Source organism: Heteronotia binoei, chromosome 20, assembly GCF_032191835.1.
Source record: "Heteronotia binoei isolate CCM8104 ecotype False Entrance Well chromosome 20, APGP_CSIRO_Hbin_v1, whole genome shotgun sequence".
Lineage (NCBI taxonomy): Eukaryota > Metazoa > Chordata > Lepidosauria > Squamata > Gekkonidae > Heteronotia > Heteronotia binoei.
The window spans coordinates 19,044,169-19,069,416 of record NC_083242.1 but is presented as its reverse complement, the minus strand read 5'-3'; the positions used below and the strand labels follow the sequence as shown (position 1 = coordinate 19,069,416).

At 47.5% G+C, this 25,248-nt stretch overlaps 1 protein-coding gene across 1 annotated transcript in view; it reads right to left on the bottom strand.

The window, feature by feature from the left end:
* Positions 1-25,248, bottom strand: part of RRN3 (RRN3 homolog, RNA polymerase I transcription factor) — a 45,747-nt gene that overhangs the window by 11,455 nt on the left and 9,044 nt on the right. The window contains exons 7-14 of the mRNA XM_060260872.1: positions 16,213-16,282; positions 13,487-13,585; positions 11,978-12,058; positions 11,307-11,424; positions 9,747-9,877; positions 6,562-6,692; positions 3,766-3,950; positions 937-1,045 (exon numbers count right to left, since the gene is read on the bottom strand). Of these exons, the coding sequence (XP_060116855.1) occupies positions 937-1,045; positions 3,766-3,950; positions 6,562-6,692; positions 9,747-9,877; positions 11,307-11,424; positions 11,978-12,058; positions 13,487-13,585; positions 16,213-16,282 (924 nt within the window). The remainder of the gene's footprint in view (positions 1-936; positions 1,046-3,765; positions 3,951-6,561; positions 6,693-9,746; positions 9,878-11,306; positions 11,425-11,977; positions 12,059-13,486; positions 13,586-16,212; positions 16,283-25,248) is intronic.

Below are 25,248 nucleotides of genomic sequence, written 5' to 3'. Positions count from 1 at the left end.
CAGCTGCAACTGGAGGAGTGGGGAATCAAACCCGGTTCTCCCAGATAAGAGTCCACGCACTTAACCACCACACCAAAAAGTAATCATGGTAAAACAATTCCATTCCCTCAAGCATGAATGAAACATATAAAACAATTCATCAATTCAACGATGAAACAATTAAAAACAATTTATACAATTAAAACATTTTGGTGCTGATGTCATTTCATTTCCAATGGCGTTCGGTGCTCTTAGGCATCCTTTTATGCTACTATATCGGCAATTCAGTTAAAAGCAAACCGAAATAATTTTGTCTTGCAGGCCTTGTGAAACTGGGTGAGGTCCCGCAAGGCTCTGCCCTCCGGCAGTTGGTTCCACCAATGAGGGGTGGTGACTGAAAAGGCTCTTTGCTTGGTGGTTTTCAATCTCCCCTCCCTCGGCCTGGGGATCGATAGTAGGCTTTGTGTTCCAGATCTGAGTACTCTCTGGGGAACATGTGGAGAGAGACAGTCCCTAAGGTAGACAGGTCCTTGGCCCAATAGGGCTTTAAAGGTAATGAGCAGCACCTTGCAGCGAATCCGGTATACTGGTCTGACCCAGCAGGGCTCTTCTGAGGTTCTTGTGACATCACATCATCCCCGAATTCCACCCACCCTAAGCACTGCCCCTCTGTCTCCTGACCTTTCCCAGTGCACTGTTAAGAATCCTTATTCAGAAGCAGAACTGTTCCACAAGGATCACTTGTTGCAATATAAAGTACCGTGGGTCCAAGACAGGCCTGTTTAAATTTATCATTTACAAAAGCGTGAACACATATTGTGCAACTCTGAGCCATTAGCTTGAACCTGCCTTTCTTTCTCAAAGGCTTTCCTCTATTCAAAGGACCCCTCCGTCACAAGCAGTTTTTTTGTAACAAGGCAAATGCAGAAAGCTACGGCGCATTGAACAGACACTGACCTGTTAACAGCAGCGAAGAGGCTCACGATGGAGGGCAGGCAGACCTTCAGGGGGTTTAAATGGCACATGACAATGCGCTCAAAATTTAGGCTCTGCAGGAATGCCAAACCTACAAAACAAAAACAATAGAAAAGAGTTTTCCTTTCTGAAGGGTGAACCTCCTGTACAGCACCACTGGGAGTTAGGGCTGTTCAGTATGTTGCAGGAGACGACCGAAGCAGATCTTTGGTCTGCGAACACACAGCGTGTGCGACTCTAAAAGCATCTGCTTCTTTTATCTGAACGCTGGCATGTGCTAAAACTGCAGTGTCTTACAGCAGTCTACCTTAACTGGGTGGGTTAAAAATCTTCTCCATGCAATGCGTTCTATCTAAGAGCCAGTTTGGCGTATTGATTAAGTGTGCGGACTCTTATCTGGGATAACCGGGCTTGATCCCCCACTCCTCCACTTGCTCCTGCTGGAATGGCCTTGGGTCAGCCATTGCTCACGCAGGAGTTGTCCTTGAAAGGGCAGCTTCTGCCAGAGCCCTCTCAGCCACACCCACCTCACAGGGTGTCTGTTGTGGGGGGAGAAGATATAGGAGATTGTAAGCCACTCTGAGTCTCTGATTCCCCTCCCCCACCCACCTCACAGGGTGTCTGTTGTGGGGGAGAAGATATAGGAGATTGTAAGCTGCTCTGAGTCTCCGAATCAGAGAGAAGGGCGGGGGCATAAATCTGCAGTGCTCTTCTTCTACTGACACACACACAGGCAGCTGCCCACTGCTGAGCCTTTGAAACAATACAGGTGAATGATTTGTTATGGCTGAAGATGGTGGGACACAGCTCTAGCTGGGAAGGCAACAAGCATATTTAAGTAACATTCTCAGTAAGTTTTTTTTTTATAGCAGGAGCTCCTTTGTGCATTAGGCCACACACCCCTGATGTAGCCAATCCTCCAAGAGCTTACAGGGCTCTTCTTACAAGGCCTACTGTAAGCTCCAGGAGGATTGGCTAACATCAGGAAGGTGTGGCCTAATATGCAAAGGAGCTCCTGCTACAAAAAAACGCCCTGAGCATCCTTAAGGGTTAACAAATAGCTTAGGCCTGACTGAGAAGACAAGACAGAGGAGTTACCAGCATTCCAGCCTTCTCTATAACAGAAACGTAAGTTGCACTATGCCTTACTGTGTTTCTAAACAACAACAGAAGTAGAGGGATTCTTAGAGCCCCAACTGGATTTATCTGGTCAAGGCACCTGCAAAGCAGAATTTCTGTCTGTGACATAAATCCTGGCCAATAAGCTGATGCCAGCCTGGCAAGATTGATCAGCAGCGTGCAGCTGGCTAGCCCAGGCAAGCCCGGTCTTGTCAGATCTCGGAAGCGAAGCATGGCCGACCCTGGCAAGCACTTGGTTGGGAGACCTCCAAAGAATACCAGGGCCAGGACGCAGAGGAAGGAAATAGAAGCACTGAGTAGAAAACATTTGAAAAACATCCTAGCCCACGGGTGGCCAAACTGTGGCTTGGGAGCCACATGTGGCTCTTTCATACATATTATGTTGCTCTTGAAGCCCACACTGCTCCATCAGCCAGCTTGGAGAAGGCATCGATCTCTTTAAATCACTTCTCCAAGCCAGGTCAGCTGGTGGCTTGGAGAATGCATTTAACATTAAAATTGCTTTCTTTTGACCTCTACCTCTTCCCCCCATCTAATTGCTTTCTTTCCACCTTTCCTTCCTTTCTTGCGGGCCTCAAACATTTGACATTCATGTCTTGCGGCTCTCAAACATCTAATGTTTATTCTGTGTGGTTCTTATGTTAAGCAAGTCTGGCCACCCCTGTTCTACCCCACTAGGGGTCACCAGAAGCCACTATGACTGCCAGGCCTGCAAACACACACACACACACACACACAAATACTTAAACAACCAACAACAACAACAATAAGAGATGCTACTCCTTCCAATTTGGTGTAGTGGTTAAGTGCGCGGACTCTTATCTGGGAGAACTGGATTTGATTCACCACTCCTCCACTTGCAGCTGCTGATGTGACTGTGGGTCAGTCACAAGTTCTCTCAGGGCTGTTCTGCTCAAGAGCAGCTTCTGCGAGAGCTCTCTCAGCCTCATCCACCCCACAGGTTGTCTGTTGTGGGGAGGGGAAGGGAAAGGATATTGTAAGCCACTCTGAGATTCAGAGTGTAGGAAAGGAAAGGTCCCCTGTGCAAGCACCAGTCGTTTCTGACTCTGGGGTGACGTTGCTTTCACAACGTTTTCACGGCAGACTTTTTACGGGGTGGTTTGCCATTGCCTTCCCTGGTCATCTACACTTTCCCCCCAGGAAGCTGGGTACTCATTTTACCGACCTCGGAAGGATGAAAGGCTGAGTCAACCTGGAGCCAGTTACCTGAAAACCCAGCTTCTGCTTGGGATCGAACTCAGGTCGTAAGTAGAGTTTAGGACTGCAGTACTGCAGCTTAAACACTCTGCACCACGGGGCTCTTTTCAGAGTGTAGGGTAGAATATAAATCCACTATCATCATTTTCTTCCACGCATGTACACCCCCCCGCACACACACCGGAATTGGGCTCTCACCCCCAAACTTGCATCATATATTACATCATTACACTTTTGGGAACAAAACTCATTTGGAAGAAGTGCTGCAAGCCCGTGGTGTACAACAGGACACACAATCAAAGGAACGAATAAAGAGATGCATGACATGGAAACCTATGCCACGACTGATATGATCTGCTTTTAAATTGCCACTAGACACTGGTATTGTTTTCGCTGCAGTGTGCCAACATGGCTACCCCACTGGAAGCTGCCTCAGTATTGTATCATGCTTACCTTTCTTCAAGTTTCCATCCAAAATCTGCTTATGTTGAAAGATGACCACGTAGAACACAGCCTGGCAGGCAGCGTAGAAGGGACCGTGCAGAGCGACGTCACAGAACGCTTTGGAGCCAGTGCCCTGGTGGTCGATGTACTTGTGAAGCCAGCTGACCAGCAGCTCCAGGCAAGCTTTCACTGTACTGTAATGGGGTTGAAAAAAGAATCACTGTTCATAAGGATAGATTTCTAAACTAATAATATATTAGTTTGTGTTTGGTGTTTGCGTTTGGAGTCAGTTTGGTGCGGTGGTTAAGTGTGTGGACTCTTATCTGAGAGAACTGGGTTCGATTCCCCACGCCTCCACTTGCAGCTGCTGGAATGTCCTTGGGTCAGTCACAGCTCTCGTAGGAGTTGTCCTTGAAAGGGCAGCTGCTGCAGGAGTTCTCTCAGTCCCACCCATCTTATAGGCTGTATGTTGTGTGTGTGTGTGGGGGGGGGGTGCGGAAGGTAAAGAGATTGTGACTGCTCTGAGACACTGAGATTCAGAGTATAGGATGGGATATAAATCCAATATCTTCTTCTTCTTAAGAGATATATAAATACAGCCAGTTTGGATTAGTGGGTATGTGCACAGACTCTTATCTGGGAGAATCAGGTTTGATTCCTTACTCCTCCTCTACATGCAGCCAGCTGCGTGACCCTGGGTCAGTCATAACTCTCTCAGAGCTGTTCTCTCAAGCGTTCTCTCAGAACTCTCTCAGCCCCACCTACCTCACAGAGTGTCTGTTGTATGTATGTATGTACGTACGTAAGTAAAAGGTTTTTAAACTTTGGCTGGCTCCCACCTAGACTCTGAAAGTGTGAGGGTAGAACTGCAGCTACTAGTTACAGGTAGGGAGGCCAAGAACAGCTGCAGGAGACCAGGTGCTGCCTGAAGACTACACAACCTACACTGAGTGTCAAGTCTGCTTTAATTCTGGTCAAGTCTGTATGCCATCTTTGGTTCAGGAGGAAAGCATCCTCGGTAAAAGCCAATGCTGCTAGCTTGAACTCTCCTTTCCCCCCCTCCTTCCCTTTGTTATGTAGTTTGCTTTGAAATGGGAATATGTGAAAGAGATTGTGGTGCCTTCTCAGGCCGAGCGCTGGGGGAGGAGACGCTCAAGGCCAGAACAGGCCTGAGAACGAAGTTGTAACATCAATGTGTGAATGTGCCCTGCATAGTACCCCCCTCCCTCAAGAATCCCTTTGAAGTGTACCTTATATGATTACATTCTACTGTATGATCCTCAGTCTTTCAATCTCCTTGTAGTCGAGAACAATGATATCAATAAACTAGCTACTTTGTATCAACAAGGTCTCGTTATTGAATCAGCTGACTTGACACTGAGGCTTTGCTGCTCCAAGGGAACAAAACTTGTCTGGGCTCTGAGGACTCTCCTGTGGGAAAGGCCGCCACTGAGAACTAACAGAGAAGAGCCAGTAACAGTCTGTTTACGTCTGCTGTGCCATTTGTGGTTTGAGTTCTGCTTATCCTAGAAACTGCTTCCCAGACTCTGCTCTGAAGCCATCTACACGATCGGCTGAGAATAACCTCTATGCGGCACAACGCAGTGGTGAGTGGACACCTGGCCACAACTTGGGTGGCTGCTAGTGGAACTCCCTCAGATAATGAGGTACATTAATATATATATAGCGGAACCTGGATTCAGGTAGCCGGTCCAAGGTTGACTCAGGCTTCCATCCTTCCGAGGTCAGTAAAATGAGTACCCAGCTTGCTGGGGGGAAAGTGTAGATGACTGGGGAAGGCAATGGCAAACCACCCCGTAAATCAATCAATCAATCAATCACATTCAAAAGATTACAGACCCTGACGGTATCTTTAAAGTGCTCTTATTCCGTCATCACATTACAGCGGGGGTGGGGGGATCCCTTCAAGTTCTTTAAGAGGAACCAACTGCCAGAGGAAGTGAGGGCTTTGCGGGATCTCGCCAAGTTCCGCAAGGCCTGTCAGACCACACTCTTCTAGTCAGCCTTTAACTGATTCTAAGTCACCGTTATTGTGGGAGAAAATTTTAAGAAATTGCTGAAGCCATCGGAAATGAAACAACACCAAATGATATTAGCGCCAGTTTGGTTTTTAACTGTTACATTTTAAATTTTGATGTATTAATGCTGTGAAATTTTAATTGTTTGTGGTGATTTCATCGTGGTGAGCCGCCCTGAGCCTGCTTCAGCAGGGAGGGTGGGCTATAAATCAAATAAAGTAAAGTAAGTCTGTCAGAGCCCCAGAGTGGCACAGAGTGTTAAAGCTACAGCACTGCAGTCCTAAGCTCTGCTCACGACTTGAGTTTGATCCCCGGCAGAAGCTGGGTTTTCAGGTAACCGGCTTGAGGTTGACTCAGCCTTCCATCCTTCCGAGGTAAAATGAGGACCCAGCTTGATGGGGGGAAAGTGTAGATGACAGGGGAAGGCAATGGCAAACCATCCCGTAAAAAAGTCTGCCGTAAAAATGTTGTGAAAGCAACGTCACCCCAGAGTCGGAAACGACTGGTGCTTGCACAGGGGATCTTTCCTTTCAAAGTAAGTCTGACTGCCTCTGGTTCCTAGACAGATGAGTTGGCTTCCAGCTCTCGCCCAAAGAGAGAGGCTTGGATGCCTTAAAGAAACTCACTGTGACACTTCTATGGAGAAGAGCTCTTCAGCAGTCAAGGCTGAGCCTGGTTGCTTTTGTGTTTAAACCTCCGTGCTTTTTACAGCATAACCCTGAGAACCCAATAAGCACTGGATCAAGCACTCTGGCAGGTGACTTACATGACAGGGATGAATTTCGCTCGTGCCAAAAAGCTCCCTATGTAGCTGCCGGCAGCCTGCCGGATCACTGCCGGACCGTTGGGGTTCTGCAGCTTCTTCCAAAGGTGTTCCACAAAAGCTTCTGCAATTCCCTAAGAAGAGATGGAACACATTAATACTTTTGCAACTAAATGAACACACAGTTCATTTCTGGCACCAAATACTTATTAAAGATACTCAAGTTTTCATTGCAGTTACCCCTACACAATAAAACCCTACTTGTACGTAGTCTGCAGAAAGCCAAGAGAGGGGGAGACTTCCTGACCACATCAGATCGGCCTCACCACAATGTGTGGGCCACAAAGGAGAATTCACCTGTGCAGGTAGTTGTTGAATTTTTCCATTTACAGGTTTGCGCTTGTGGAAGGCCCTGCTCAGATGAGCGTAACTGTTGAGGCAGAGCACAGGGGCCCTTTCTTTCTTATTTCTTTAGCGAGTCAGAGCGATATGTTAAAAAACTTCACTTATTTTTGCACTTAGCAGAGGCTGGCAAGTTCAGATCCAGGAGTGGCCAAACTTGCTTAATATAAGAGCCACATAGAACAAATTTCAGATGTTTGAGAGCTGCAAGACAGGAGGGGAGGGAGGGACAGGGAGGGAGAGGGGGAGAGGGAGATGGCATTGGATTTATATTCCGCCCTCCACTCAGAGAGGCTCACAATCTTCTTTACCTTCTCCCCCACAACAGACACTCTGTGAGGTGGGTAGGGTTGAGAGGGCTCTCACAGCAGCTGCCCTTTCAAGGACAACTCCTACAAGAGCTATGGCTGACCCAAGGCCATTCCAGCAGCTGCAAGTGGGGGAATGGGGAATCAAATCCGGTTCTCCCAGATAAGAGTCCGCACACTTAACCACTACACGAAACTGGATAGATAGATGGATGATAGATTAGATAGGAGAGAGATGGGGGGAGGGAGGGATTGAGAGAGATGGGGGGAGGGAGGGAGGGAGGGGGAGGGATAGATGGATGGATGGATGGATGGATGGATAGAGAGAGAGAGAGAGAGAGAGAGAGAGAGAGAGAGATGATAGATAGATAGATAGATAGATAGATAGATAGATAGATAGATAGATAGATAGATAGATAGATAGATAGATAGATAGATAGATAGATAGATAGATAGATAGATAGATAGATAGAGAGGATGGATGGGGGAAAAAGGCAACTTTAAATGCATTCTCCAAGCTTCTGGCTTGGAGAAGTGATTTAAAGAGACAAAAGCCTTCTTCAAGCTGGCTGACGGGGGCTTCAAGAGCCACACAGTATGTGTGAAAGAGCCACATGTGGCTCCTGAGCCGCAGTTTGGCCACCCCTGTCCAGGTCACTTTTTCAAGCCCTGCTCTCTGGGCTCAGGCCTGCAGAGGCAAGGCAGGTAACAGCCAGAGATGGGGCTTTCCCTGTAATAGTGACTCCTATTTGGAATGCCCTCCCCTCTTGGAGACTGGTGCCTGTCTTACTGTGCCAGGCCAAAAAAAATATTTTGATACAGACTTTTCACTGAATTCACTGGCTACTCATTCTTAGATGTTCTCTTGGGCTGTGCCTAGCCTGAAGACCGGTGTTCCCTCTAAGCTGAGTTACCGTGAGCTAGCTCACAGATTTTTAGCCTCCATCTCACACGTTTTTGTCTTAGCTCAGGAAAAATGGCCCCAGAGCACACTAATTTATGCAGCAGCTCACAGCTTTAATGCCAGTAGCTTACAACTTTAATGCCGGTAGCTCACAAAGTAGAATTTTTGCTCATAAGACTCTGCAGCTTAGAGGGAACATTGCTGAAGACTGTTTTATTAATATTGTTTTTAGGCTGCTGAATGCTTATTATTGATAATTTTCACGCTGTTGTTTTTACAATTTCATTATATTGGTTGCACTTTGCATGCTGTTTTGAGAAGGTCCCTTGAGAGTTGCCTTGTGCGTTGTGTAAATAAATACATAAAAATAAAACTATTTGCCGCACTGTATCTCGTATCAACATTTCCCATGTCACTTGCAGGCAGAGAGTGGTTTCATTCAATGGCTCAGTTTACACAGCAAGCTAAACCATGTTTGTGCTAGCTACAGGTGAGAATCCAAAGCACTGTTTGAGCTTCTATCTGGCAAGCCACGATTTAGAACCGCTTGTCTGCTCCTCCTTTCCTTTTATCACAGAATCACAGAGTTGGAAGGTCATCTAGTTCCTGCACAATGCAGGAACTTCACAAATACCTCCCCCTAAGTTCACAGGATCAGCACTGCTGTCAGATGGCCATCTAGCCTCTGTTTAAAAACCTCCAAGGAAGGAGAGCCCACCACCTCCTGAGGAAGCCTGTTCCACTGAGGAATCACTCTAACAGTCAGGAAGTTCTTCCTAATGTTGAACCAGAAACTCTTCTGATTTAATTTCAACCCACTGGTTCTGGTCCTACCTTCTGGGGCCACAGAAAATACTATCCTCTATATCAGGGGTGGCCATACTGTGCCTTGGAGAATGAATTTAACGTTGCTTTCTTTCCACCTCTTCCCATCTATTTTCCTTCCTTCCTTCCTCCTCTCAAACATCTGATGTTCATGTATTGTGGCTCTCAAACATCTGACATTTATTGTAAAAGCAAGTTTGGCCACTCCTGCTCTATATGACAGCCCTTCAAGTACTTCAAGATGGTGATTATATCACCTCTCAGCCACCTCCTCTCCAGGCTAAACATGCCCAGCTCCTTCAACCTTTCTTCATAGGACTTGGCCTCCAGACTCCTCACTACTTTTGTTGACCTCCTCTGGACCTGTTCCAGTGTATCCAGATCCTTCTTAAAATGTGGTACCCAAAACTGAACACAATACAATTATGCAGCACTCCCTCGATGCAGAATCTTCCCGAGAAAGATGCATCACCCTTCAGACTGCACCTTGCACAAATCCAAGATTTGCAACACACTCCAAACCAGGGTTTCTGATTCTAGTTTACCAGTCGATAATAATTCACAGTTTGTCAACTGAGATCTCTCTCCAAACTCCATTAACTGCTGACTGGCACGATGCCCGTCTTTATTCAAAGCTGTGTTTGAAAAGGCAGGGAAAGGAGAGGGAGACTGTATATGTGTCTTCATGGCCACCTTCTAAAAGGTCCAGGTAACAAATAGAAAGAACCACACGCTCTACCTATACCCACCAGTTTGAAGCTGGAGAGGTAGAACATTATGTACTGGACGTGACATGAGCCATGCGTAGGCAAGATGAGTTTATCGAAGATCAGTATGAGGTCCCGATACAAGTCCTTTGTTCTCCCAATATCAAGTTTGCCTATGAATGACAGGAAAAAACTTGTTACCAAGCTGCCTCCAAAAGAAACTGATTGTTTTCCTAATTGGTTTTGCCCTTCAAGTGCAAGAACAGATACGTAACAAATGAAAAATGCATCTTTCATTCCATTCCAGTGCTGCAGGACCATGTCCGTGAGGCAGAATTTGTCATATTAGTCTCCACTGTTTACTCTGTAATTTTAGATCTTATACATTTTAATTGGGTTTAATTGTTGATTGTCTTTTTATGATGTAACCCGCCCTGAGCCTCCTACGGGAATGGTGAGCTAAAAAAATCAAAACAAACAAACAAATCATCTTCACCATCAAACAACCAATGGCAGGACATGCATCAGTGTGCTCTTGGGGGTCTTAAATTTCGCTGCCCTCAAGAATACCCATTTGTTTCCTTTTATATCCTGCCTTTCTTCTCTATGGGACCCAAGTTGCTCACAACCTCATTCATTTCCATTTTACCTTTGCAACAACCCTGCTAGGTAGGTTAGTTTGAGAGTGTGTGAAGGGAAGCAGGTCACCTGCTAAGCTCCCATGGGTAAAAGACCTGAGCCCAGGTCTCCCAAATCCTAGTTTGGCTCTTGTTTTCCCTGATCCAGGCAGAATTTAGGCAACAGCTGAAAAACATGCCAGTATTCTGCAGGGGTGTTTTCTACTGCTTTCTGCACTAACATCTTTACATAGCCTGACCATTGCTCCTCCCCATCTTGGTTTAGTAATTCCTATAAGCTGAACCCATAACCCTCAGAGACCTCTGGGTAGGAAAAAAGTCCATGGGTTACAAGCAATGTTCCCTCTAAGCTGTGGAATCTTGTGAGCAAAAATTCTACTTTTGGGAGCTACTAGCATTAGTTGTGGGCTACTGCAGAAATTAGCTTGCTCTGGAGCCATTTTTCCTGAGCTAAGACAAAAATGTGTGAGCTGGAGGCTAAAAAACTGTGAGCTAGCTCACACTAACTCAGCTTAGAGGGAACACTGGTTGCAAGATCCACTTCAGAGGTTTTTCTTTTGTATCTGAAGTTTAGGAGAGCAGCTATGGCTGGCATGGCTTTCTCTGCAGTGGCTCCCCATCTGTGGAAGCCCCCCCCCAGGAGAACTGTATAAATATCTCATTTACTGTGTTTTAGGCAGCAGGCTAGTCCATTTTTTCCTGAGTTTTTAATGACTGTTTTTAGAACTTGCAGATGGGACTGGAATTCTAACTATTACATTTTATGTGCCTTGTTATTTTAGAGATGTGTTTTACCAATACATCATGATTCTAAAGCGTTCATAAACCACTTGGATTAATCTTTTAAAGAACAAAAAATCTGGCATACAGACTTCAGAATTAGAATGACTTTCAGATTGACAGTGAGGAGCCAGTATGGCGGCAGAGATGGAAAATTTAAGCACAACATGAAAAAACGTGTTACCATTGACATGGCAGACGTCTTTGATATAGGAAAACAAGATGGTCATCAGGATGTCCAGCCGCTCTGCGAGGGGATGCGCCATCACGTCATTCTCCTCTCCGTTTTCCTCATCAACGTCCTGTTAAAATACAATATTGGGGAAACAAATTCTAATATGATGATTTAAAGAGGTGTTAAGAAAGCCTGTGTCTATGGTCCAAGTTGCAGCCTTGGTCCTACATAAAGCTGAAAGTCAGTTGTCAGGGCTTTTTCTAACAGGAATTCCTTTACATATTAGGCCACACACCCCCTGATGTAGCCAATCCTCCAAGAGCTTACAGCAAGCCCTGTACTAAGAGCCCTGTAAGATCTTGGAGGACTGGCTGCTTCAGGGGTATGTGGCCTGATACGCAAAGGAGTTCCTGCTACAAAAGAAGCCCTGACGGTCGCCAATGAACCAATTATTTCTCAGCTTAATAAAAAGCAATTTTTACTGTACTGTACTCAGGGGGATGATGGTCAGCACTGCATATGCTTAAATGTAGTACCTAGTCCAGTTTTTTAATCACACCCTTCCTCCAACCCAATGAACCCAAGTCTCATTCATGTGACATAAAACCACATCATTTTGGCTCAACCCAGCCACGGCCAAACACACTTCACTTCCTTCTGATTTTGCACAGCAAATTTACCATGTCAAAGAGTCCTCCTTCACAGGCTTGCTCGCTTTCGGCATCTTCAGCAGCTTCGATGTCTTTCCTAGGGGCACTCACCTGTTGCAAAAAAGTAGGGAATATTTCTAAAGATGTATCAGGTGAACACCAGTACAAACCTCATTCTCATTTGCATTAAACATATCACACAAGGGGAACTGTCAAGCAGGGATACTGCAAAACACTGTCCACCTTTTTTCGTTCATGTATTTCAATTCGTATGTTACCCTTTTCTCAAAGGCAGGGTTGTCCCCCACCCAGATCCAGCAGTGATGAGCTGAAACAGTTCCTGTATTCAAATCATGCTCTTTTCCAGACTAGATTAGGGCTGTTCACATCACTTTATGCCATACACAGATTAAGGGATTAGAGGATATTTCGGATTACACTACAATTACCCATGGTGGGAGTTGTTTTGTAGAAAAATAGGTGGCGGAGCTCATTAGCATATGCCACCCCCCCAACCAAAAGCAACCAGGTGCAAGAAAGGAGAGCCCCAGGTGAGTGAGGCCTGCTTGGGCTGGCTAGAGATCCAGCCAGGCCTCACTCACCTGGGGCTCTCCTTGGCTGCCCCCCCTCCAGTCAAAACACCAGCAAGCAACCCGCTGCCCAAAATCACATAAGAAGCGGAGAAAGGGTGGTGCAGGCTTCTCCAGGGGTTAATGAGGACTGCTGGGGGTACGCAAAGCCCATGGTGGCTGGCTGGCTGCCCTCTCTCCTAATCCAGGGATTATCATATGCAGCTGCACCTACTATTCAATGGACAAGTTTCAGGAGCTGTGCTCCTGTGAGTTCCTGCTGAATCTGAGCCATGCCCGTAGTAAAAAATTTTACATTGATATCTACTATCTGGTGAGAAACTGGAGGTCTGCCTTTGCACCCTCTTTTGCCCTTGATCAGCTCTGCTGCTTACAATGTTCACGCTGCGTGCTCAAAGAAGACAATTGCCTCACAACAGGAAACACTGATATGGGATAACCATAGGGTAGCTGTGTTGGTCTGAAGAGGCAGAACAAAGTTTGAGTCTAGTGGCACCTTTAAGATCAACAACTTTTATTAATGTGCAAGCACACTTCTTCAGCTCCACTGTACCTGCTGAAGTGTGCTTCCACACAAAAGCTTATACTGCGAATAAAACTTTGTTGGTCTTAAAAGTGCCACTGGACTCAAACTTTGTTCTGTTGGATTGTGCTGGGCCTGGGAATGGGCTTTCTAGTTTGTCTTTATGAAGTGACAACCGTACAACATCATGAGACAAATGCCTTCTCCAAACTGGCTTTTGGTGTGGTGGGGGCTTCGAGGGACACACTATATGTGTGAAAGAGCCACACTTTGGCCACCTCTGCTCTAGGCTGATCCTGCACTGAACAGGGGTTGGGCTAGATGGCTCTATGGCCCCATCCAACTCCATGATTCTGTGATTCTACACACCCCCTCGTAACAATATAGTAGTTTCTGAAGCAACACCCTACCAGGTACTATACTTACATCAATCTTTAACAATCTTTCAATCACCAGCTCCAAAATGTCATGCCTCAGCACTGGGATGTAGCCACTGATCCGAATCACATTGTGTACATAGCACTGCTGTAATAGAAACATTATTTTAAGGCAGGGTGACTTTCTTGCAACGGGCAGGGGACCCTCTGAGGCACTGAAAACCAACAAAGACCTAAGCACCAATGTTGGTGGTTTCTTTAATTTTGAGTAAGAAACCTGAAAGGTTAATATGCAATTAAAGGGCCAAACATTAAAAACAAACTGTAAAATAAATCATAAACCAACATAAATGTATTTATTGTAGAAAGCTAAAACCATTTAAGGGCCCATCATAAGCCTCTATCCTATGTAGAATCATAAAACCACAATGGGAACCCACTCAACTTGACCTGACACGTTTCGACCTAGACTGGCCTTCTTCAGAGGTCAGAAAGGTAAGTACACACATTGGCTCATACTACAGAATAGAATAAAACCATAGAACCATGCTGGAGCACGAGGAAATTTAATGAAGTGACAAAGGGCTTAAAGATATTCTTGAAGCCTCTTATTCTACAGCCTTATGTCTTAATCAAGAGCATACACATTGCATCCAGTGTCTTATTGTATGCTGCAAGATCCAGAATTGATCAAGGTAGGTGTAAGGTCAGAGCCAAACATTAAAAACAAACCGTAAAATAAAGAGTTAAGTGTTTTTCCTTGTTCTTTAATTTTGATTCAAGAGGTGGCCTGTATATCTGTAGAAATGCCTCCTGACATTAGAGGAGGTGGCAACCAATATTTCCTCTAAGCTGCAGAATCTTGTAAGCAAAAATTCTACTTTGTGAGCTACTGGCATTAAAGTTGTGAGCTCCTGCATAAATTATTGTGCTCTGGGGTCATCCTTCCTGAGCTAAGACAAAAATGTGTGAGCTAGCTCATGCTAACTCAGCTTATAATAATAATAATAATAATAACTTTTTATTTGTATCCTGCCCTCCCCGCAAGCAGGCTCTCCCCGCCCTCCCCGCAAGCTTAGAGGGAACACTGGTGGCAACTTCTTTGTTAACATCTCCCATGACATTGGAACGGCAAGGGCCAACTGGGACAGGCTTCCAGCGTTCCTCCAACCTTCCACCATGCACAACTAGAGCTATGAGCCAGATGTGCTGGTGGTGGCAATATTCAAGGCTTTTTTTTTTGTATTTGAGTGCGCGCATAGGCCTGGAAGTCAGACTTCTGGCAACCTCTACTGGGGCATGGAGGACTTTTAGAGAAGTGGCTTGATACAGCCTGCCTCTGCCTCCTGGTCCTGGTATTCCTTGGAGGTCTCCCATCCAAGTACTTGCCAGAGTTGACCCTGCTTAGCTTTCGAGATGTGACGAGATTGGGCTTGCCTGGGCTATCCAGGTCAGGGCACGATATGAAAAAGCTGAACGCTGTTTGACACGTATCATAGGAACATAGAACATGAGAAGTATAAGTCAAGGTCAGCTTGAAATCATAAAACAAGAAATTGCAATCTTGGATGTGAGTGAACTAAAGGAAAGCTGAAAGCTGTTTGACATGTACCATAGGAACATATACAATAACCTTTATTGGCACGATATTGAACGTAACAAGGAATCAATCCTTCCATCAAATGGCAATTTGTAAATACATTGTGCCTTCTAGATGCTAAATATAAAAATTCTGCAACAGTTTCAATTGACAATTGGTTCCGAATTGACAACAGGAAGACAATTTTGTATTTATTGGGCTTCGCTGTTTGCTCACTCAGACAGGGGTCAATGAGTATGGAGTGCAGGTCAGAGTAAAAAGCACAGTTTAGAAACACATGTTCTAAAGTTTCTATCTCTGGACATGCACAAGAGCACGATCTGTCAGCATACTCTGGTTTCTCTTCAGATCGCATAAATCTTTCACCTTTTACTATCACAGAAACGTGGAACCTGAGAAGTCTGAGTCAAGGTCAGCTTGAAACCATAAAACAAGAAACTGCAATCCTGATTATGAATGAGCTACAGTGGAAAATTACAAAGTGTTTTACTCAGGAAATGATAAACACAGAAGAAAAACAGTTTCTCCAATAGTCAGATGAGATGGAGAACAAGCAGTCAGGGACTATAATGCAAAGTCTCACTGAGCAATGTCAACCGGACTTCACGGAAAGCCTGCCGACATAACCAAGTTTATGCCACAATGACAGATGCCGATGGGGACGAAAGTGAAAGCTTTCGTGTGATTATCCAGGAAGTAACTGACCACACACCTGAGCAAGATGTGCTGATAATCGCAAGTGACTGGAATGCAGAGGAAACAAAGCAGACTCAAATATCATTGGAGCTGACTGTAGTACAGGCAGGGCTTTTTTTGTAGCAGAAACTCCTTTGCATGTTAGGCCACACCCCCTCTGATGCAGCCAATCCTCTAAGAGCTTACAGGGCTCTTGGAGGATTGGTTACATCAGGGGGATGCAGCCCAATATGGGCCTACTATAAGCTCCTGAAGGAATGGCTTCATCAGGGGGGTGTAGCCTAATATGCAAAGGAGTTCCTGCTACAAAAAAAGCCCTGGGTACAGGCATTTATAAATGGAGGAGAACGGTTATTTGGAGTTTTATTTTATTCTGTATGTTTAAGATTGTGATTTGCAACCACCTGGTCTACAAAGAAAGGAGGGATACAACTTTGTTAATAAAAAAACAAAACAAACAAGAGACATAACTCCCTTACCAGAGTTCTTTCTGATTTATTAACAAAGGGGAATTTTTCAGTTAGCACCGGCATAAGAAACTGTGGCGTCCTGCAATACAAAATAATAATGATAATGATAATAATGCATGGAAACGGAGAGCCTGTGGATATTATAAATAAAGAAAGAGCCAGCATGGTGGTATCAACTCCTGGGCAGACCTCAATAAGCGGGCCTTTTTCTGGTGTTCAGGAAAGGTTTACTTTAATAGACACACCACAGCAGTATGACTCTCTGTGTCAGATCTGGCTTTTGACCCTTGAGGCCAGATCTATATACCCTCTCCTGGGCTGTTAAAAGCCCTCCAGAATTCAGAGCAAAAAGCCAGCGCAAAGCAAAGGTAACAGTTTCTCACCCAGCCTCTACCCCTTGCATGCTAACAGGTGCCAAGGCAGGAGGAGAAGAGAAGCATGTCCTTGAATTCCAGACGGAAGCATCTCCGCCAGGGTAGAAAGGAGACCCGATAGATGTTGTTTACCTTGACTTCCAGAAAGCTTTTGATAAAGTTTCTCATCAAAGGCTCCTTAGTAAGCTCGAGAGTCATGGAGTAAAAGGACAGGTCCTCTTGTGGATCAAAAACTGGCTAATTAATAGGAAGCAGGAGTGAGTATAAATGGGCAGTCTTCGCAGTGGAGGACAATAAGCAGTGGGGTGCTGCAGGGCTCAGTACTGGGTCCCATGTTCTTTAACTTGTTCATAAATGATTTGGAGTTGAGAGTAGGCAGTGAAGTGGCCAAGTTTGCAGATGACACTAAATTGTTCAGGGTGGTAAGAACCAGAGAGGATTGTGAGGAACTAGGACAGGTTTCTTACCTGTAACTGGTGATCTTCGAGTGGTCATCTGTGCAATCACACATATGGGGTAATCCGCAGGATCGGCCCTGACCTCGGAGAATTAAAAGCAATCTTGAGCGTTAGGTCTGGTGCTCCTCCCACTCGTCCTGGGGAGGAGGCATCGTCTGCGCATGCCTGGGCGAGGGGGAGGAGCTAGCCACTCAGTTTCTTCCCGCCGCCGAGAAGGTGGAAGTTAAGGATGAGTATCCAGCAGCGGGGAAGGCTGGGTGGGTTTGTGTGATTGCACAGATGACCACTCGAAGATCACCAGTTACAGGTAAGAAACCTGTCCATCTTCTTCGTGGTCTCTGTGCATTCACACATATGGGTGATTAGCGAGCTATTCCCTCAGGAGGAGGGGGCTGGATCTACCAACACATTAGTAGTAAGAAGGGAGAATAAGAGAGTGGTACTCACGATCAGTCAGTCGAAGATGGAGCGGAGCACAGCTTGTCCGAAGGACGAGTCACGCCGAGCACGAACGTCAAGGGCGTAGTGCGAGGCGAATGTAGACGAGGAGGACCACACCGCAGCAGCGCAGATGTCCTCCAGTGGAATGCCTTTCAGGAAGGCTGATGAGGTAGCAACGGCTCTGGTGGAGTGAGCTCATATGTGCTCCGGGATAGGCTGTTTTGCTAGTTGGTAACACAACTCAATGGCGGCAACAAGCCATTTTGAGAGTCTTTGGGTCGATATTTTATTGCCCATATTATGAGTTGCGTACGTGACAAAGAGTCTGGAGTCCTTACGGAATGGTCGCGTTCTGTCTATGTAGAATGCAAGGGCTCTACGGGCATCTAAGTTGTGTAGAGCCCGCTGCCCTGCGTCAGCAGGGTGCTGGAAGAAGGCCGGTATAGTTGAAGGTTTTCCTAAGTGGAATGGTGAAACGACTTTCGGTAGGAAGGTGGGGTCGGGGCGGAGGACCACTCTGTCACTATGAAAGATAGTGTACGGTGGGTCTAACCTGAATGCACAGATATCACTGGCCCTTTTGCCTGTGGTGAGTGCTGTGAGTAGTGCCGTCTTCCAGGATAGAAGCTGGAGGGGAATGGAGGCCATAGGTTCAAAGGGTGGCTTCATGAGTTGACTTAGGACGAGAGAGAGACTCCAGGTCGGCAAGAGTTGTCGGACTGGGGGGTGTAGGCGGATGAAACCCTTGAGGAAGGCCTTGGTGGCATGGTGAGAGAAAACCGTCGTTCCATCCAAGCGAGGGTGGAAGGCGGAGATGGCTGCCAGATGGACCTTCAGGGATGAGTAGCATAGTCCGGTCTTGGAGAGTTCCAGTGTGTAGGACAAGATTTGGGAGATGGTAGCTTGATTAGGGTCAAAGTTTTGTTGTGAGGCGTAGTGGGAGAAGCGCTTCCACTTAAGTGAGTAGGATTTTCTGGTGGAGGGCTTCCTGGAGTTTACTAGGACCTGGCGGACTTCGGGAGGGAAATCTAGAAACTGATTTTCCAGGCCGTCAGTTTGAGTGACGCTGGGTTGTGATGTAGGACCCTGCCCTGTTGTTGGGACAGGAGATCCTGTACCTGCGGGAGTTGAATGAATGTGTTGTCGGATAGCAGCAGGAGGGTGGTGAACCAGGGTTGACGTGGCCACCATGGGGTTATTAGGATGCAATTGGTGCGGTCTGCTTGTATTTTCTGCAGGACTCTGGTGATGAGCGGAATTGGGGGGAAGAGATAGTGGAGGGGTCCCCTCCAGGACTGTAGGAAGGCATCTCCCCGGGAGAGTTGAGACGGGGGTCCTCTCATGTAGAAGTGGGTGCACTGGGCATTCAATGGGGATGCAAACACATCTATTTTCGGGGTACCGAAAACCTTGAAAACTTGTCGTATGTATTGTCTGTTGATGGCCCACTCGTGATCGTTGGTAGAGTGGCGGCTTAGGGCATCTGCCTGGACATTCTCGCTTCCTGGTAGGTGGACAGCAGTGAGAAAGATGCCCTGGCTGATGCTCCAGTGCCAGAGTGCTAGGGCTCTTTTGCATAGTCTGGTGGAAGCAGTGCCCCCTTGCCTGTTGATATAAAAGACCGTGGCGATGTTGTCTGAGGTGACCTGGACATGGTGGTTTTGCAGGGATGGTAGGAAGGATCTTAGAGCCTTGTGGACTGCAAGAAGTTCCAGGCAGTTGATGTGGAGAGAGCTTTCGTAGTCCGACCATTGTCCCTGAACTGTGAGGGTCCCCAAGTGGGCTCCCCATCCCCACTTGGAGGCGTCTGTGGTGACGATCATGGAGGGAGGTGGTTGTTTGAACGGCATTCCCGTGCGGAGGTGGCGCTCTATCGTCCACCATCTCAGGGATGGGATGATGTGCGACGGGAGGTTCAGCATTGTGGACTGGTGCTGCCTGTGAGGGCGAAAGGTCCTGGTGAACCACAGTTGAAGGGGTCGCATGTGGAGCTTTGCGAAGCATAGGACCGCAGTAGTAGCTGCCATCAGACCTAGCATTCTTTGGTAAATTAGTGCTGGTTGGGAGCGGTGAGCGATGATGGTGTTTGCTAGAGATTGGATGCCCAGAACTCTGTCCCGTAGTAGGGAAGCTGTCTGAGAGGTTGTGGAGATGTTTGCTCCTATGAACTGGATTGTTTGCGTAGGCGTTAGTTTGGACTTTGACATGTTGACTTGAAGGCCGAGTGTGGCCAAGAGGGAAAGGGTAGCGGAGACGTCCAGTTGGAGTTGTTCTTTTGAGTGAGCGACGATCAGCCAGTCGTCTATGTACGGGTAGATGGATATCTTTTGTTGGCGCAGTGTTGCTGCCACCACTGCCATACATTTGGTGAAGACTCTTGGTGCCGTTGAGAGACCGAATGGGAGGGAACGGAATTGGAAGTGTTGATCCCCGATGGCGAATCTGAGGAATCTTCTGTGATGTTGGTTGATGGTAATGTGGAAGTAGGCATCCTGTAGATCTATGGATGCCATCCAGGCTTGTTCTGGAATGAGTGGCAGGATTGACTGAAGGGTAATCATGTGGAATTTTTTGTAGGTGATATGGAGATTGAGCTTGCGGAGATCGAGGATGGGGCGGAGTCCTCCATCTCTTTTTGGCACCAGAAAGTAGCAGGAGTAGAACCCGGTACGGTGGTACTGTGGTGGTACCCGTTCTATCGCACCCTTGTCCAGTAAAGTTGTGATTTCTGATTGGAGAGGTGTGGACGGCGGTGTAGTGAGGAATCTGTGACGTTTTGGGGTGGACTTGAATTCTATAAATTCTACCCCTTTGTATAATGGCCAGGACCCATGAGTCCGATGTTATGGCCTCCCAGGTGGGGTAGAACGGCTGTAGTCGGGTTGGTGATTGGAGGTTTGGCTGATGGGAAGTATCTGGACGTCCGGGGGCAGGGTGGTCAAAGGGAGGGTTTGGTGGTGGGGTTAGTTTTCTTGGATGTTTGAGGGCGTGCCCTCTGCTGAAAGGGCTGTTTAGCATGGGGCGGTTTGCATCTCCATGCGTCTTGTAGTCTTGGGGATCTGGAGGCCTTGTAATAGCTAGGTCTCCAGCTCCTTTGCTTGTTGAGTTGGGATTGGTGTTGAGTGACCCCTAATCTCTTTGCTCTCTTCCTGCTGTCGTCTACAGATGTAAGGATGTCGTCCGTGGTGGCGTTGAAGAGGCCTAGACCATCGAAAGGTAGGTCCTCAATTTTGTATTTAATGTCTGGCTGGAGAGACGAGGATCTGAGCCATGCGTGTCTGCGTAGGGCGATGGCCGAGGCGAGGGTCCTGGACGAGCACTGAGCAGCGTGACGTGCGGTGTTGATCTGTTGCTTGCTGACTCTAGCCAGTTCTTGTAGGGCATTGGCCGCTGACTTCTGTGTCAACTCCGGTAGGGAAGGAACCAGTGAGTTGACGTAGCTCGTTAGGTTGTATGCATAGGCCGAGAAGTAGGCCATATAATTGTGTATTTTGGTCGTTGCCGTGGTGAGGGAGTAGATCTTCCTGCCGATGGTATCGAGTTTCTTACCTTCCCTCTCCGGGGGCACTGGGTGTCTGGTCTGCTTCGACTTTGAGGAAGAATGCACGATCATCGAGTTCGGCGCCGGGTGGCTGAACAGGAACTTCGAATCGGGTGCGTGGATCTTGTAGAGGGCTTCGACCCTCTTGGATGTTGGTGGTACCAAGGCCGGCTTATCCCATGCTTCCTTGAGGGTTTCGAGGTGAACGGGAAGCATGGGGAAAGACGAGCTTGAGGGGAGGTCTGCGTTCACTAAATCGTAGACCACGTCGGAGACTCTGGGGGCGTCGGTATTTAGCTTGATGTTCAGGGAGTTAGCCATATTCGCAAGGAGGTCGAGATAAGATTTAGGACCTTCTGAGGGTGATAGCTCGGCAGGTTTGGCTATATCGGACGCCGGACAGTGTAAGCCTGATGCGGAGGATTGCGCGGAGTCGGAGTGTTCCGCTTCGGAGTCGTCGTCGGTTTCTAGAGAGGGTTCAGCAGGTTCTGTAGGCTGTTGTTTGGTGGCAGGTGTAGACTTGGCCGGCGAGGTTGGTTTCGGTTCAGGTTCGTGCCGGGTAGGCTCTTCACGGTACCGAGCAGGCTCTTCACGGTACCGAGCAGGCTCTTCACGGTACCGAGTAGGCTCTTCACGGTACCGATGGTCTTCATAGGTGGAATGGCGTCTATGTGGAGACGGATCACGGTATCGAGTCCGGTCGGTTTTGTAGCTGCGGTCCCTATAGTAGGGGGACTCGTGGTAGGAGCGATTCCTCGGGTCCGAATGTCGGTAATTGTCGAAGGAGGGAGATCTCCGGCGTCTCCGTCGGTCCCGCGGGGATGGTGATCTGGACCTCGACGGGGAGTAGTATTGGTATCTCTCTCTGCGATAGCTGCGGGATCGTTGTCGACTACGAGATCTGGGCGTACGTTGGCGCGGTAGTATGTCCCTCGGGGTCGAGGGTTCCCTGATTAGAGACTGAGCTGCCAGTGGTTGAAGGGGAACTTCTCGGAAGGCACGAGCGTCTAGAGTCTTGGAGTGTTGGCTTCTGATGGATATAGGTGAGTCCGCCTCGAGTATTTGTTCGGGTGGAGAGTTGGGTACCGAGGGGGACCTGGAGGAGATACGCACTATCTCTAGTGGTGTGATGGCTGGCGTCGACGTCGGCTTCGAAGCTGGCGTCCTCGGGATCGTGGAATCCGTGGTCGGGTTCGAAGCCGCGAGATTTGTTGTCGGGTCCGACGACTTGTGTCCGGTTTTGGCCTTTTTCGGGGTCTTGGCGCCGGTGGAATCGGATTGGTGGCGCTTTTTGGGATTTTCGGACTTCTTGGTGTGCTTGCCGGGCTTAGGCTTGCCGGGAATCTGAGCCACCGAAGCTGCCGGCTGCGCCACTCCCACGACAGATGGGGAAGATGGCGGAGGTTGTTGTGCCGCGTGGGGCACTGGTCGAAGGGAAGACTCCATGAGATGGCTTCTGAGCCTCGTGGCGCGGTTTTTGCGAGCTTGTTTGCCAAACTGGCTGCAATGCACGCAGGTATCCGTGCGATGTGCCTCTCCTAGGCAGAAAAGGCACAGGGAATGCCCGTCCGATGAAGGGATTTTTGCGGAGCAGCGAGTGCAACGTTTGAAAGTTACTTTTTCTCTTCGTTCCATCCGCCCGGGGGGGGGGGGGGCTCGAAAGGTAGTAAGAAAATCTCTCTCTCTTTTTTTTAATACGATACCAGAAGACGTAGGAGAAGGTGAAGAAGAAGAAGCGCTGGAGATAGATTGCAGTTGAAGAAACGGGAGACTCAGCGAGGTAGGTATGATCCGGTCGGCGGTAAAGAAGAAACTGAGTGGCTAGCTCCTCCCCCTCGCCCAGGCATGCGCAGACGATGCCTCCTCCCCAGGACGAGTGGGAGGAGCACCAGACCTAACGCTCAAGATTGCTTTTAATTCTCCGAGGTCAGGGCCGATCCTGCGGATTACCCCATATGTGTGAATGCACAGAGACCACGAAGAAGATCAAAGGGATCTGTTGAGGCTGGGTGAAAGGGCGTCAACGTGGCAGATGATGTTCAGTGTGGCCAAGTGCAAAGTAATGCACATTTGGGCCAAGAATCCCAGCTACAAATACAAGTTGATGGGGTGTGAACTGGCAGAGACTGATCAAGAGAGAGATCTTGGGGTCGTGGTAAATAACTCACTGAATATGTCAAGACAGTGTGCGATTGCAATAAAAAAGGCCAACGCCATGCTGAAAATTATTAGGAAGGGAATTGAAAACAAATCAGCCAGTATCATAATGCCCCTGTATAAATCCATGGTGCGGTCTCATTTGGAATACTGTGTGCAATTCTAGTCACCGCACCTCAAAAAGGGTATTATAGCATTGGAAAAAGTGCGGAAAAGGGCAACTAGAATGATTAAAGGTTTGGAACACTTGACCTATGAAGAAAGGTTAAAACGCTTGGGGCTCTTTAGCTTGGAGAAACGTCCACTGCGGGGTGACATGATAGAGGTTTACAAGATAATGCATGGGATGGAGAAGGTAGAGAAAAAAGTACTTTTCTCCCTTTCTCACAATACAAGAACTCGTGAGCATTCAATGAAATTGCTGAGCAGTCGGGTTAGAACGGATAAAAGGAGGTACTTCTTCACCCAAAGGGTGATTAACATGTGGAATTCACTGCCACAGGAGGTGGTTGCGGCTATAAGCACAGCCAGCTTCAAGAGGGGGTTAGATAAAAATATGGAGCAGAGGTCCATCAGTGGCTATTAGCCACAGTGTGTGTGTGTGTGTGTGTATATATATATATATATATATATACACGCAAAAATTTTGGCCCCTGTGTGATACAGTGTTGGACTGGATGGCCATTGGCCTGATCCAACATGGCTTCTCTTATGTTCTTATGAATGATTACTTTGTACAATACAGACAAAAGCAAAGCAAGCCAGGCAAAGCAGAGCAGAGCATAACTCCCCCAACATTCCCAATACAGTTACAGCAAGTGCATATCCGGCAAGGCACCTTGACAGGGGGAGCTGTTAGGAGTGTCAGACTAGGGTCTAGAAGACCCTGGTGCAAATCCCCACTCTGCCCACGGAAGCCTCCTTGGACCAGTCATTGACTGCTACCCTAACCTACCTTGCAGGATTTTTGTCAGGATAAAATGGGGAAGAGCGAAATAATATAAGCAACTCTGGATCCCCGAGGGGAAAGGAAGTGGGGTATAAGGGAAGTAAATAAATCATATTTGTGCACACACACGTCGGTGCATGTACAAGACCCTGGAGAGCTGCTGCCAGTCTGAGTAGACAATACTGACTTGGATGGACCGAGGGTCTTATTCAGTAGAAGGCAGCTTCATATGTGCATATACAAAAAAAGTCACAATGCTTTGTGTATTTCATTTTGATACCAATGGCTTAACTTAAATATTCCCTTCACTGTGCTATTAAAATGCTACCCAGTGGCTGAGCTGTATGATCACCCCTGAGTTTAAAAAAAAAGAAAGTCCAAGAAAACCTTTTTGGAATTCAACCTGCCCAGGTATTAGCACTTCCTACAGAGAAAACAATCTGAGAGGAAAAAGAGGTGTTGGTTTGAGGGATGCCAACTGCCAAAAGGAACTAAATCATTTCAGGTAGTTTAGCCAAGACCCTGGTACTTGGCATACACAGACCCCACAAAAAATGGGGGTGGGGGGAATTGGAGGTTACTATGGCGCAGTTGCACTGTCAGTCTCAAGGGAACGACGGAGGAGGCTTGAGCAGACTACTGTCTTGCCTCCTGCACAAGTCTAATTCTGGGCCGAACTGGGAAGGTGAATGGGAAGGACGGAGAACAAACTCGTTAAGTGAGTGCAGGGAGGAAGACAGTAGAACAGGAGTGTCAAACATGTGGCCCAGGGCCCAAATCAGGCCCTCGGAGGGCTCCTATCAGGCCCCCGAGCAACTGGTTGTCATCTACTTCCTTCTCCCTTTCTCTTTCTTCCTTCTGCATAACAGCTTGCTTTGCATGGCTTGCTCACTTGCACAGGAGCTACAGCGCAAAGTCTCTATTTTCTCAATTGGCTGAGGCTCCTCCCTTGAGGAGGAAGGGGGGGAGGGAGAGCTTGCTTTGCCAGGCTCCCTCAATTGTACAGCAGAGCTACTAAGCCAAGTCTCTCATCCTTCTATTGGCTGAGGCTCCTCCCCTCCTGGTTCCCTGGAGAAGGAAGGAGCCAGAACTTCCTTTGCCCAGTTCCCTGGATCCCATGGAAGA